Source organism: Quercus robur, chromosome 2 (assembly GCF_932294415.1).
Source record: "Quercus robur chromosome 2, dhQueRobu3.1, whole genome shotgun sequence".
NCBI classification, from domain to species: Eukaryota; Viridiplantae; Streptophyta; class Magnoliopsida; order Fagales; family Fagaceae; genus Quercus; species Quercus robur.
Window position 1 is genome coordinate 54,625,452 of NC_065535.1, and position 16,308 is coordinate 54,641,759.

Here is a 16,308-nt window from a genome sequence, read left to right on the forward strand (position 1 = left end):
CCTTGTGGTGTTCACTTGGTTGCTCAAGCCATGGTTTGTTCATTAACTCCATCTTATGCTTGATCTCTTTTTGCCTGTTTCATATGCATTAATAATTTTCTGCTTACAATGATCATGGTGTATTGTTGTGTTTCAGGAGTTTATGTTCATATGATTCAAGTGCTTCACAGCTTCTAGAATTAGGTGTGAGTGAGTTTTGATCAACTGTTCCCAACTCACATGTTAAGTCTAGAGTCTGTTTTAGGGTTTTGTCACGGAATAGCCAAAGGGGGAGATTGTAAGGTTGAATTTATTCAACCATCTAATTGGCTTTATTCCGTGCCAAATTTGCTTGTAATTCAGCATTTAGTAACCCTGTATTTAGGTGGGATTGTTGTAAGGGTAGTGAGTGAGATAGTGTGAAGATTGCTCAAGAGTGTGCAAGAAAACAGAGAGTCGCGGCTGGGACTCGCGACTGGACTCGCGGCTTCAACCCGCCAGAATCTGCACACGTGCCAAGCATGCTGGAAGATGAACAGTCATGCTAGCTGGAGCACTACAGGACAAAACAGGACAACTGGCCATACGGTTAACTCGCGACTGGAACTCGCGACTTAGTCAAGCCGCGAGGTCAAGCCGCGAGCCACCCCTGTTTTGGAAAAACCTGACGTTTCGCATTCCACTCCTCTTCAGTATAAATACCCTTTTAACCCACGATTGAAAGAGAGCTTCCAGAGAGAATTTTGAGAGAGAAACCCTAAAGAAAAACCAGATTGTTTCACCCACAATCTCTACCTTAGAGTCTCATCAAAATCCCTCACTCTCTTCCTCTCCATTGTCAAATCCTTGAGAGGCCATTATACCAAACCTGATTCTCACCATCATCATCTTTGTGAGACAGTATTTTGGATTTCTGGGAAGCAGTTAGGAAGGAGCCAATCTTCATTGGTTGATGCTACGGTGTAGTAGCGGAATCCGGAAAGCTAGAAAAGAAAAAGGTTCGGCGCAACCTCGTTGGAGCAAGAAGCTTGGAGGGCTTAGGTGCATTGGGTAGATTAGGCTTGGAGGGTCTATTGCTGTCCTTGTATCCCAACTGTATTTTCTAGTGGATTGATTACCGCTTGGAGGGCGGCGGAGAGGTTTTTCGCCGAGGTCTTCGGTTTCCTCTTCGATAACATATCTGGTGTTATCGATGTGTTTGCATCTTCCTTCCTCTCTATCTCTGCCTTTATTTTATCTGCTGTGGATTTTATTCTGTTATGGCTTAGATAGTATTTAACCTATTTCACATTATAGCATATGTTAAGTTTCCGCACACTTGTTGTTTGACATATTGCTTGTGTTGGTTAAGTTAATATTTGAGGGTCTAAACGTTCAAAAGTGTTTTGGTACACGTTTTTGAACTTTCATAAATCAACCACATGGATGAACAAGCCTAAAGAGGAAACACAAGAACAACAGGGAGAATGCAGGGGAATATTAAAGCAGCAGATATTGAAAACATCCTAAAGACAGATATATGTCAATGAGACATACGATGTGATGAGAATGACATAACTCATAATCAGCATAGTAAAACTCACAGATGCTCCCAATAGATGCACACAATAGAACAGGCACATTCAGCACAGTAAACCTCACATCCACAATAGGAACATTTTGAATCAACTCATCAGCATAAGATCAGATAAAATGAGTAACCAATAAATAATACACCCTAGCTAAGCACATGATGAAGAGCAAAATCAACAACTTAATTAATTTCAAACTCAAGCAATAGCATCCACAAGCTAAGCTTGAACATAGAGCAACAGCCGAAACACAAACCCATCTCAAAAACATAAACAAATGCGAATAATCAAGAGGGAAAAACACAAAATCAAGTAAAAAGGAGTTCAAGAAAGAAAACCCATACCTGTTACTTGAAGATTTTTAGTAGAAATTAAGCAACAATGGAGTTTGAAAATAGGTGCACGGAGTGTTTGGGAAGGAGACAGTTGAGAGAGAAGATGAATAGTCACAAAAGATCGAGGGAAAACTGAAAAAGATTTAAAAACTGCCCCTATTTTTTCCAAACATGCATTTTTCGCGACTGAAGTGAGTCGCCACCAAGTCACCAAGTCGCTAGGTCAAGCCGCCAGGTCAAGCCGCCAAAACACTCAAAGACAGAATTTTGAAAAAATTTTCTAAGTGTTTTTCGCGATTGGAAGGTCTACCCGCGAGAGAGTCGCGAGCTGAGCCGCGAAAATCTCTAAGTAACCCTCGCGACTGGACCTTCCACTCGCGAACAAGTTGCCAAAAATGACCCGTGAACACGCGGCTGAGGCTCGCGACTTGACTTACCCGCAACTGAGTCACCAAAACAGGGCAAAAATGGATTTTTGAAATTCTCAGATTTTTCTAACAAAATACTTTCCAAAAACACCTAAAACACTCAAAAATCTTTTTGTGCTTGAATTAACAAAGATTGAGCATGTGAAAACACATTTCATCAAATACAATCACACAAATGAATATGACATTTATTGAACATAAGCTTGTGTGTTATGTGTGGATATCAACAATGAGATAGTCCTTAGTCTAATGTGAAGCTTCAATGATCAATTCAACCAAGGCATACACAATTAGCACTAGATCATGTGATCCATCTCAATTATAGAAATATGTATATATGACCTCCCACAAAACTTGATAACATGTCTTGGAACTTTACATTTGACTCCACTTTCAATCATAACATTTGATCCTTTTTGAGACAATCACCTCTCATTGTGAGCGTGATATTTGATATTTCACTTTAATGAACTAGCCTTTGGCTTTTTGAATAAACATTCACTTTAATTTTAGGTCGCTTACCCTTTTTCCTAGTCGAATACTAGAATGTGCGACAAGCTTTTGCAGCTCAATATCTCTTTTCATTTGGAGATTTACATTTGGTGAACTCTTTTTAGCAAAAACAAAAATAAAGAGTGGGAAGATATATAGACACAAATCTATGCATGTCTCAAGATCATCATAACCATTCACTAATCATTCATGACAAGTTTGAAGATCTATTTACAACAATCACATAGATTTTAAGATTTCTCCCATAGTGATATGAGTGCAAAGAAACAAGCAATGCTCGAAAATGCACAAAACCATTAGCACAAAGGTACAAGGCAAAACAAGTTTTGAGACAAAAGCTCAACAATGTCAATCAAACTTTTTGATTTTCTAATTTTTATGTGATTTTTGGATTTTTGACACAAGAAGAAAAAGATTGATCAAAATCAAAAAGAAAACCAAAAGTATGTTCAAATAGACAAACAAACAACCATCACATAAACAACAAGCAGACACTCAAAAATCGTTACAAAGCATAGGAAGTATTAATGCATGGACATATTGTAATGTTTATGCATGAGTACCCTTTTTCACCCACACATCACTTGCGTTTGGGGTGATTTCCTCATAGGATTGGGTACGGGAGTTAGGGCTTTCAAACCTTCGTGAAAAACTTTCCAAGCAGTTGGTGAATGCACCAATCATCTTCATCACGTTCATCATTTCGGGATCACCATTTTGATCTCTCAATTGTTTACCTGCCCAATTTCTTCTATCATTTCTAGGTCTTCGTGACCTTTGAGGAGTTGCACTATTCTTTGCTCTCAGCTTTTGGCAATTTGGTCGAGTATGCCCTTGAAGTCCACAATGATGACACACATAAGTTGATTTAGGACCTCTTTATGGTCGTGGACGAGACTTGGCACGAGATTCAGACTTGCCCACAGATTGATTACGGGAATTCACAACCGTTCATTCCCCACATTTCTCTTCTCCTCTATCTTGGGCTTCTCAGCAGTAGGACCAACATCAGCTGATTCTTTGGCCTTTATAAACTTCACTTCTTTAGTGACATTTCCAGATGAGCTACTTCCTCCGGTATATCCGAATCCGGATTTGTCTGAAAAGCACTTTTGCGATGAAATAACATCATCTAGCTTCTTGGTAGTGACCCTCTCAATTTTAGCATTTGCTTGCACAACCTCTTGCTCAAGAAATCTCACTTTTGTGTAAGCTTCTGACAGCTCACCATTCAGTGTTTCTATCTCACATTTGGCCTCCCTATATCAGATTAGGAGACTTTTATAATCCTCCTCTGCCTTCTTCATTTTTCTCACAGCTGCCTTGGCCACCCTTGTGTACTCACCCGACTTCTCCAGGAGTGAGTTATAATTTTCTTGAAGATTGGCTGTGCTTTTATCTTCTTCAGCATCTGATTCTTCAACAATTCCCATTGATTCTTCATCACTATGTTCTCCAAGGTCTCGTACAAGCAGATTCAACTCGTCTGAAGACTCAACATGAGCAATAGTCATAAAAGCTGAGTAATTCCCCTCTCTATCACAGCTTTCTTCAGATTCTAAGTCGGATGAATCCGAGTCACTCAATGTCGTGGCATACACTTTGCCTTTCGATTTCAAATAATTCGGACATTCTTTCTTAAAGTGTCCATACCCGTTACATTTGAAACAAGTGACACCTTGTGTAGGTTGGGATTCTTTTCCATCTTTCTTTTTGAATTCCCTTTTCTCCCTTCCTAAACTTTGGAATTTTCCTTTATCACCAAATTTGCCATTATTTTTGAATTTCAAGAATTTTCTGAAATTTTTTACAAGGTAAGCAACATCTTTGTCAACCACATCTTCTCCCGATGAGTCATGATCTTCCACCTTCTCATTAATGGTCTTAAGAGCAAGAGATTTACTCTTTCGTTGATTGGGCAGTGGCATCTCATAGGTCTGAAGAGAACCAACCAGCTCCTGGACTTTGATGTCATCAAGGTCCTTGCTCTCCTCAATCGCTGTCACTTTAGCATGAAAACTTTTCGGCAATGATCGAAGGATCTTCCTTACAATTTTAGAGTCCTCTGTTTTCTCTTCCAAATTGAACTTGCTGACAATCACCTCATTTAGCTTGCTATAGAAAGAGTCAAAGGACTCATCCTCACTCATTTTTAATTCCTCAAACCGAGTGGTTAGCATTTGTACCTTGGTGTCTTTTACCTTCTTCGTGCCTTCGTAAGTGGTCTCCAATATCTCCCATGCTTCTTTAGTAACGGTAATGTGAGAGATCCTGTGAAATTCATCTGGAGACACACCACAGAAAATAGCATTGAGTGCTTTACTGTTAGCATTAGATGTAGCAAGTGCTGCCTTATCCCATGTGGATTTGGCTTCCTTAGGCCTGGTCCAACCTATCTCAATAGCATCCCAAACAGATTCATCAACAGAATACAGAAAAGCTCTCATGCGAACCTTCCAAAAAACATAATTACTACCATCAAAATATGGAGGTGCATTTAGGGATTGAGACCGATCCATCTCAATAGGGAGTCAAGGATCACACAATGGTAATAAAACTACAACAAGTGTACCCGCTCTGATACCAATTGAAAGTTCAAATATGTGTATAAACACCCTTGAACGTTTAGACCCCCAATTTACAAATTAACCAATTCAAGTTTTATGTCAAACAACTAGTGTGCGAAAAATGAACATAAGCTATAATATAGAATTGGATAAACTATCTAAGCCAAATTAAAATCACAACCCACAACAGATAATAAAAGGTAAAGATAGAAGGGAAGGAAGATGCAAACACAAAGACAACATGCGATGTGTTATTAAAGAGGAAACCGAAGCCCTCGGCGTAAAACCTCTCCACCGCCCTCCAAGCGGTAAAAAATCCACTAGAAAATGTAGTTGGGATACATGGACAGCAATAGACCCTCCAAGCCTAATCTACCCAGTGCACCTAAGCCCTCCAAGCTTTTTGCTCCAACGAGGTTGCGCCGAACCTTTTTCTTTTCTAGCTTCTCGGATTCCGCTACTAGACCATAGCATCAACCAATGTAGATTGGTTCCTTCCTAACTGCTTCCCAAAAAACCAAACAGCCCTCTCACAGTGATGAATATGTTGAGAACAAGGTTTTGGTAAAATGCCTCTCAAGGATTTGACAATGGAGAGAAAGAGAGTTGAGGAATTTGAAGAGACTCTAATGTATAGATTGTAGGTGAATCAATCTTGTTTTTCTTTAGGGTTTCTCTCTCAAAATTCTATTTGGAAGCTCTCTTTCATTTGTGGGTATAAGGGTTATTTATACTGGAGTGAGAGAGGAATGTGAAACGTCAAGTTTTACAAAACAGGGGTGGCTCGTGGCTTAACCTTGCGACTTGACTGAGCCGCAAGATCCAGTTGCGAGATAACCATATAGCCAGTTGTCCTGTTTTGTTCTATAGTGCTCCAGCTAGCATGACTATTCACCTTCTGGCACGCTTGGCATGTGTGCTACGTCTAGCGGCTTGAAGCTGTGAGCCACCCGCGAGAACAAGCCGCGAGTCTCTGTTTTCTTGCACACTCTTGAGCAATCAACACTCTATCTCACTCACTATCCTTACAACAAACCCACCTAAATACAGGGTTACTAATGCTGAAATACAAGCAAATTTGGCACGGAATAAAACCAATAAAATGGTTGATTAAATTCAACCTTACAACGACCACCAACAATGTTTAAGGAGACGAACCATGCACAACCACCCCCAAGAGACAGGTTCAAACTCTCGCCGCTGCCATGGAGTGCCTCACCAAGCAAAACCATGATTTGGAAGAGCAGTTGTGCCAAAAGAACTTAGGGCTTAACGCATAGGAGGGAGACCAAGAAGGCACCAACGCTAAAAGAAGAGACCAAGAAGGGCCGAAAGGTAGCAATGCCCTAAGCTGACAAGAATGACAAGACATGAGTCGTCCATCCGTCATAGATACGACCCCACCTCACAGTCACAAAATGCAGATGATGAAGGAACGGATGGACTTTATGATGAACACCCTCAAAGGACGGGTGTCTAGTGACCTCGATGACTTGTTCCATCGAATTGATTCGCCATTCACTGTGTTCGTCACTTCATTCCCCTTTCCACTAAAGTTTCGTATGCCGCAGGTGGAAAGTTATGATGGATCCAAGGACCCCTTAGATCACTTGGAGTCTTTCAAGACCCTAATGCACCTTCATAGGGTGGCGGACGAGATCATGTGCAGGGCCTTCCCCACTATGCTGAAGGGTCTTGCAAGGATTTGGTTCAGCAGGTTGACGCCCAACTCCATTAGTACCTTTAAGGAGTTAAGCACCCAGTTTGCTTCACACTTTATCAAGGGGCACAGGTATAAGAAGTCCATTGTGTGCCTGATGAGCATTATGCAACGGTAGGATGAGACGCTAAGGTCTTACATAGCCCGCTTTAACAAAGAGACACTCTCAATCGTTGAAACTGACGACAAGATACTTGTGGCTGCATTCACAAATGGGCTATGGAAGGGTAAGTTCCTATTTTCTCTATATAGGAATGACCCAAAGACTATGTCAGATTTGCTTTACAGGGCATCTAAGTACATGAATGCGGAAGACACACTTCTGGCCTAAGAAGAGAAGCCTAAGAAAAGGGAAAGACAGGAATATATATGACAGGATAGGGGACGGAAGATGGCTAGGACCAGAGAACGACGGGAGGACAGGCAATCCAAGCCCCCCACAAGGAAGTTCACGAGCTTCATCTCGTTGGCTACCCCGATCAACCAAGCCTTGATGCAAATCAAGGACAAAGGAGCCCTGACCTTTCCTGGCAAGCTGAAGGGAGATCCTAATAAGAGGTTTAGAGACAAGTACTGCTGTTTCGACCATGGCCATGGTTATGACACAGCCGACTACTATGACTTGAAGCAACAAATCGAAGCTCTCATCAGGCAAGGAAAGTTACAAAGGTTCGAATCAGGAGAAAGCGGAACCACCTCAAAAGTAGGTTCCCTGATGGGACAACGAGCGTCCAAGGCCGCCCCTAGGAGATATAAGAATGATTGTAGGAGGCGCAGTAGCCTCCGGTTCATCCAAAAAGGCTCGAAAAACTTACCTTAAGATGGTTCAGAACGTCTAACTAACGGGCTTTATCCCAAAGATGGTGCGGATCAACAACCCTATCATCAAGTTCTCAAAAGAAGATGCCCAATGTCTCCACCACCCACATGATGATGCACATGTTGTTAGCATACAGATAGGAGACTGCAACACACATCGGGTCCTAGTTGACAATAGAAGCTCTACTGATATCCTCTATTACCCGGCATTCTAGCAAATGAGGATTGACAGAGAACAGTTGGTCCCGACCAATGCCCCACTCTTTAGGTTCGAAGGGACTAAAGTATACCCCCTCAATGTGGTCATGCTGCCCATTACGGTTGGTGATTATCCTCAACAAATCCCTAAAGATGTTACATTCCTTGTTGATGACCAGCCCTTAACTCATGGAAGGCCGTGACTTCGACCTACCACTTGATGATCAAATTCCCTACCGAATACGGAGTAGGAGAAATACATGGAGATCAGGTGGCTACATGCGAGTGTTACATAGCAATGTTGGAGATGGACAATCACCTACAGACAATGAATATAGAAGAGCAGCGAACAGTGGCAGAATCCATTAAAAGGCTTGAAGGGGTACTTCTTGACGACTCCAAGCCAGATCGAATAACTAGGATTGGCACCCTCACCAGCCTGATGGTCCACCAAGCAATCATAACTTTTCTCAAAGATAACCAAGATGTATTTGCCTAGAGCCATGAAGACATGCTAGGAATCGACCCTTCGGTCATGGTACATAGGTTGAATATGTCGCCTTCCTTTTCGCCCATCTATCAAAAGAAGCGAGTGTTCACACAAGAACGACAGGCTATAGCAAAAGAAGTCCGTAAGTTCCAAGAGGCAGGTTTCATTAAGGAAGTTTACTATCTCAACTGGTTGGCAAACGTCGTGATGGTCAAGAAAGCCAATGGGAAATGAAGAATGTGCATGGACTTCATAGACCTGAACAAAGCATGCCTCAAAGATAGCTACCCTCTCTCACGGATCGACGTCCTAGTTGACTCTACAGCTCAACACCAGTTGTTGAGCTTCATGGATGCTTTTTCAGGTTATAACTAGATCAAAATGGATGAAGCAAATCAGGAGAAGACTTCGTTTGTAACCAGCCAAGGCCTCTTTTGCTACAAAGTAATGTCATTCGGCCTAAAGAACATGGGTGCAACATATCAAAGGCTCATGAACAAGATGATTGCATAGCAGATTAGGAGAAATGTTCAAGTCTACATTGACGACTTGCTAGTAAAAAGTCGAAGAGAAGGTGATCATTTAAATGATCTTAGGGAAACCTTCAACACCCTTCGCTCTTATAACATGAAGCTTAATCCAGGCAAATGTACATTCGGGGTAACGGCAGGAAAGTTCCTAGGATTCATGGTGTTGCAAAGAGGTATCGAGGCCAACCTAGATAAGATCCAGACCATAATAGAAATGGCACCTCCTAAGAATGTGAAAGAAGTACAAAGCCTTAATGGCAAGGTAGCCGCGCTGAACAGGTTTGTGTCCAAAGCAATGGATAAGTTTCTACCTTTCTTCCGCACGTTGAAGAAATCTTTTGAGTGGACGGACGAATTTCAACAAGCGTTCGAGGACCTAAAGGCCTACCTTTCTTCCCCACCATTACTAAGTCCCTTAAAACCAAGAGAAGAATTGTTCCTCTACATGGTTGTATCCCCGGCCGCCATTAGCGTGGCCATGATCAAAGAATAAGACAAGGTGCAAAAACCTGTGTACTACGCCAGCTGAGCACTTCGTGGTGTAGAGGAGAGGTACCCACCGATGGAGAAGCTCACCTTCGCTTTGGTTACAGTAGCCCGCAAGCTCAAATCGTACTTCCAAGCCCACACAGTGATCATCCTCACTGATAAGCCCTTACGACGAGCAATGAGCAATCCTAAAGCCGCTAAACGAATGACACTATAGGCAATAGAGTTGAGTGAGTTTGACATACAATATCAACCGCATAGTGCCATTAAGGGTTAGGTAGTCACTGACTTCATTGTGGAGTTCACTAACGAAGAGAGCCAGGAGGCAAAACAGTATCCTCAGTAGAGTGTACATATTGATGGATTGTCCAACCAACAAGCGGAGGGAGCGGGTATTTTGCTTTGTTCTCCAGAAGGGGACAAGATTGAATGCATGGTTCATCTCGACTTCCCTACTACCAACAATGAAGCAAAGTACGACGCTCTGGTGGCAGGACTAGATATCGCTAAAGTGGTAGGGGCCGCAAGTATGGTTATTCATTGTGACTCCTAAGTTGTCACCAACCAAGTAAACGGGGATTACGAATGTAAGAGCGAAAGGATGAAGAAGTACTTAGAACAAGTAAAGAGAAGGGTATGTTAGGAAATATGTGATTCATTTGTTAGGAACATATATCACTATTTTATGTAATTGGCTAATCCTTTGACAAAACGCACTTTACTTGTATTTGGGTAGATCTAAGATGTGTTTAATACTTCAAGAAACTGTGTTTCAAGATCAAGTGTTGAAGACATGCAAATCTGTCCAAAATTCAAATTGAAGAAGTGTTGTTCATTAAAGCTCGACAGCTAGCTATCCATCAAGCTTAAGAAGCTATTCCAACCCTGTGGCTCAATAGCATCTCGACAGACAGGTATCTGTCGAGCTTTATGAAAAACAAATTTCCAATTCTATTTTGACTCTAATCCGTGATTATGTGTTCGGGCTTTCTTTTCTTCTAACCTTAGACATATAAAAGGATTATTTTAAGGGCCGTTAAAGTGTACACAAGTTGCACAAGTGTTAAGCAAAGTTTGTTCAAGCGATTTGTAACCGAAGACAAAGTTTTTCCCTAGTTCATCATTCTTGTGAAGAAGTTGTTATGTATGTGCACCGTAGGGTTTTGTGATCAAGCATTTTCTTGATCTTCATCGTGTGGATGAACTAAAGAACTTTGCAGCCAACAACCTTCTTTAGTTGGTGATTGAAGTCGCGTACTGGGATCCGCGCATTGGTTGGTTAGTCACGTACTTGGGAGTCGTGCATCAAAAGGGAAAATTGTCACTACAGAACAAGTCCAATTGGGTATTGGGGTAAGGATTCAACTGTAGGTTGGTATAAGGTACTGAGATTCCTTTACTTGTAACCGCTTGTTATGATAATAATGGAATTTTGGGAATGGTGACCTAAAAATCACCCAGTGGGGTTTTTGCTGTTAGGTTTTCCCTATTCGTAAACAAATCACCATGTCAAATTTATTTTTCACTGCATAATTAGTTTATTGGTGATTTTTTTGTGCTACCATGTGTTTGCATGTTAATTTGATTAATTAATAAACTTGGCTAATTAATCAATTAATTTATCACAAGGGGTCAATTCGTTTTTAGCCTATTAGGGTAGACGACTTACAGGCCAAGATTGTTCAAATCCCCAAAGGGGAGAATGAGTGAGCCGACCGTCTTGCCAAGGCTACATCAGCAAAACACACGATCATTCCCGACAAGGTACTTTCTTTTGTTCATTTTTCACCATTAATAGATCTCGTCAATGTACAAGAGCTTAGCTCTGAAAGCAATTGGACCATGTCATTAGTTTCCTACTTGAAAAGCGATGCATTACTAGACGGTAAGAAAGCCGCAAGGAAGCTAAAGGTCCAAACATCATGATTCGTTTTGATAAGGGACGTCTTGTACAAGAAAGGCTTCTCCCACCTGCACCTAAAGTGTTTAAGCCCCGAAGAAGCGGATTATGTCATGAGAGAAGTACACGAAAGGATCTACCGGGAACCACTCAGGGTTGCGGTCATTGGTACATAAACTGATTCGAGCTAGATATTACTGGCCTATTATACAGAGGGACGCCTAGACTTATGTCAAAGCCTATGACAAATGTCAAAAGTTTAGCAACGTCATCAGACAGCCAACGGAAGAACTAACCTCGATGACAACCCTGTGGCCATTCACTCAATGGAGACTCGACATTATAGGTCCATTCCCAATAGCAATGTGATAGCTGAAGTTCCTTAGAGTCAGCATAGACTATTTTACTAAATGGGTAGAAGCAGAAGCCTTGGCTACCATTACGGAGAAGAATGTGAGAAGCTTCGTCTGGAAAAACATCGTCTGCAGGTATAGGATTGCCAGAGTCTTGGTCTCAGATAACGAGAAACAGTTCGACAATGACTTCTTTAGGGATTTTTGCTCACAATTGGGAATTAAGAACCACTACTCCTCCTTCCCCCACCCTTAAGCCAATGGGCAAGTTAAGGTCACAAACTGATCCTTGCTTAAAATCATCAAGACTCGGCTCGAAGGGGCAAAGGGTGTATGGCTAGAAGAGCTGCCAAGTGTACTATGGGCGTATAGAACAACAGCCAGAACACCTATAGGAGAGACACTGTTTCGACTAGTATATGGAAGCGAGGCAATCATCCCAGTAGTGGTCGGACTCACGAGCTATAAGGTGGGTAATCATGATGAAAGAAAGAATGACGAGGCTATACGCCTACAACACGATCTACAAGATGAAGTCAGGGCGACAGCTGAACAAAGACTCACACATTACCAAGACCGCATGGCCAAGCACTACAACTCCTAAGTTAGACACAGAGACTTCAAGGTTGGAGACCTCATCTTGAGGAAGGTATGGGTGCTACTAGAGACCTTGCCCAAGGAAAGCTCGATCCTAATTAGGAGGGAACCTACAGAATCACGTCATGGCAGAGGAAAGGCACCTATCACCTGAAGACGCTAGACGGACAGAAGTTGTACCATCCATGGAACACCGAACATCTCCAAAAGTACTACCAGTAGATAGCATGAAGAGAGACATTCCTTATTTTCCAATTTATTTTAGTTAATTTTTACTACAATACTTTTTAAGCCCAAAGGCAAGTCTTTTTCTTTAAAGAACAATTTTTCTACGTATACATGCATTTACCATAATAAGAGGAGTTTATTTAGATATGACTAGAATATTTATCTGTTTCTACATGTTTATTCTACATGTTTATTCATGATTAAGTCCATAAGTGGATGAGTTCATCCCACGAGAATGAGTTAATATTATTAAGTCCACAAGTGGACAGATTCATGATTAAGTCCATAAGTGGACGAGTTCATCCCACGAGGATGAGTTAATATTATCAAGTCCACAAGTGGACAAATTCATTATTAAGTCCATAAGTGGACGAGTTCATCCCACGAGGATGAGTTAATATTATTGAGTCCACAAGTGGATGGATTCATGATCAAGTCCATAAGTGGACGAGTTCATCCCATGAGGATAAGTTAATATCATCAAGTCCACAAGTGGACAAATTCATGATCAAGTCCACAAGTGGACGAGTTCACCCCATAAGGATGAGTTGATATTATAAAGTCCACAAGTGGACAGATTCATGATTAAGTCCACAAATGGACGAGTTCATCCCATGAGGATGAGTTAATATTATTAACTCCACAAGTGGTCAGATTCATGATTAAGTCCATAAGTGAACGAGTTCATCCCATGAGGATGAGTTAATATTATTAAGTCCACAAGTGGACAAATTCATTATTAAGTCCACAAAGGGACGAGTTCCTCCAATGAGGATGAATTAGTATTACCAAGGCCATATGGTGGATGCATTAAAACTTCGCAGTCCATAGGTTGACGAGTTCAAGATACCTTAAGGGTTTGTTAAAATTATTAGGCCTCCAAGTGGACGGGTTTATTGCAAGAACCCACTAACAGACGAGTTCATTGTTAAGACTATTAAGTTTGATGCCTCAATTTATTAAAGACAAGTAGACAAGTTTCTTATTTTGTCCTCAAACAGGACGAGGTCTTTGTCATGGCTAATGGATTCATCTTAAGTCCTCTTGCATATAGGCACAAAGAATGAGCAAACATATATCAATACATAAAGATCAACACATGCTAAAAAGCGACGGATGTAAAAAGTATACCATACATAAAATAAGGTCTTTACAAAAAGGGCCCAAAAACAAAGGGGCATTTAACATTTTCTGAAAGTTGACTAAATATACAATAAAATTATCATTCAAAAAAAAAAAAAAAAGACTAAGTCAAAGAGGTCGAGGCGTCCTGAGGGTTCTTGTCATTTTTGTCTTGAACATCTTGAGTAGGAGGGTTCTCAACATTCAGAGGCTTAGTGGATGGGACGGAAGGGGTAATAGGAGGATCTGCAACAGGTTGAGTGAGGACGACACTATCATCTTTTGGATCAGGCTCCGATTCTATGGAGTCATCGATTTCATCAAGGATAGTGTCGCCGACAGGAGTTAACGGCAAGGGATCATCCATGGTGACCTTGGATAAATCCAAGTAAGGGTAGATGGACTTGACCTATTTAAGGCAATCCTTAAACCCGATACCATAGTAAATGGCGCAGGAATCAATGAATGGCTGTGAAGCCTTGAATTCCTTTACGGCGTCAGCCATGGCTGTCTCCACCTACCTTAGAAGGGCCGTCAGCTCTTTCTCTACCGTTGCCTTAGCTTCTTGCTCCTTCTTCTTCTGACGACCCTCCTCCTCTAGCTTCTCCCTTAGTTCCTTCACCTCCTTATTAAGAGTACGAAGGGCCTCCTTGTATTGATCCTGCTCGTCAGTCAAAGTCCCATTGCGCTAGTGCAAACGGGCAATCACCCCTTCTTGGGTGACGCTTCTATCCTATAGCCCCTTCATGCAGACCAACGCCTACAAACAGAATAACTATCAACTATTGAGTAGTGAATAAATAAAAAAGAAAGGAAAAAGGAAGAGACGTACCTGAGCAAGGTAAAAAAGGCTTGATAACTCCAGCTCTTCCGGCATTTGCTCAGCATAAGAGTCCACATCCTTATCCTTGATGATTGACTCAATCACCTCAACGGCATAGTCCTTGTGAGTAAGGAGACAATGATCGGGTCCTTGAGTGACGAGGCTTGATGTTGTCATCAATCCCTTGCCTACCCCATGGCTTGGCTTGGGAGAAGATAGCTTCTTAGGGAGCTTATCCGTAGGGGGGATGAACACTTTCTTAGGAGGAAGGTTGTCCTTCCCGTCAGCCTTCTTCTTGGGTGCCCCCTTTTTGACAACCTTAGGGGCTGACGATGACACCCCCTCCTTCCCCTTCACCTTCTTTTCCTCTTCTTTCCTGTGCGCAGTAGTTGCCCTCACCTACACCCTTTACCTAGCTGCCTCCATTTCTACAAAGGACAAGTGACAAGCGTTAGACTAAGTGATGACAAAAAGAAAAATGATGGGAGAAAATTAAATAATACTTACGCTGATGGGAATAGGTATTTAATCTACAAGCTGCAAGCGTCAGCTCCAGACCACCATAGTATGCGTGCAGCATATCGAGGGTGATCAAATCCCTACACTTCTGCTGCTCAAACAAAATTTCAAGGACCCGACAAATGAAGGTCTCCTGCTCATTAGTTATGCTCGGACGAACATTGGCTGAAAAAGGAAAATGACGGCATTAAAACACTTAACAAGTGAATGGAAAAGTTAAAGCAAAAACTGATGGTGCTAAACCTAAATCCTTGACAAAAACCCAAGTATTGTCAAAACCATGGGGCATTGTAGCCTACTCTTCTAGACGACATACCCAATCTGTCCCCTAAACGAAGAAGTATCTACCCTTCCAATTCTTATTAGAGTCGGGCATGTCTGACACGAGCCTTAACACTTTCTTCTGTGTAGCGAAGTGGTATATTCCTTGGGACAAGATGATGTGCTGAGGTCTATAGCAATAAAAGAACTCGTCCAACGAAAGCTGACGGTGCCCACCACTTAGACGACCCCACAAAATCTCAGCTCTTATAAAGATCCTCCAAGCATTTGGAGCAATCTAGCTGACAGATAAACCAAGAAAATTAGCCAACTGATGGTGCAATGCCGTTAGTGGCAACCTTAGTCCCACTGCAAACATAGCGTTGTACATGTCAACGTCCGCAGTCTTCCCTGAGTAGCACTTCTCAAATTTCCTAGGGAGATGAATTGGGATATAGTTAGGGATTCTAAGGTAGAGAGAGGGAGACAGCTTGTTCTTCCTTTTAGTGTTCTATTTGGGTTCTAATTTTGGCTTATATAGTAAAGGGAATTTTCTAACGGAAAGGGTAGAGATGGGTAACGAGGGTCTAACGGAGGCCACCTCAGGTGGGTTAAATGATAACTTTAAACCATAGGTGGGCACTATTAAAATGGGCCAAACCATAGGTGGATAAATTGCAATTTCTCCTAGAATAAAATTCGTCAATTCCACCTCAAAGCTAACGGCTGCACCTTGAAGACAACAAACACCTGAACAAGATGACTATAATATATTGAAGGGATATGAAGTTGACGGAGGGAAGCTGAAGGGGATAAGTGAACCTTTAACGAAGCTGATATGGCTTGGCCTCCATGCATAAGTATAT

General features: G+C 41.7%; 1 protein-coding gene across 1 annotated transcript; it reads left to right on the plus strand.

Annotated features, from left to right (window-relative positions):
* The first annotated feature begins 7,504 nt into the window (after nucleotides 1-7,504).
* LOC126700631 (uncharacterized) lies at nucleotides 7,505-9,643 on the plus strand. The gene is made up of 2 exons (XM_050398849.1): nucleotides 7,505-7,816; nucleotides 9,137-9,643. The coding sequence occupies exons 1-2, from the start codon at nucleotides 7,505-7,507 to the stop codon at nucleotides 9,641-9,643; spliced, it is 819 nt and encodes a 272-aa protein (XP_050254806.1).
* The last annotated feature ends 6,665 nt before the right edge of the window (nucleotides 9,644-16,308 follow it).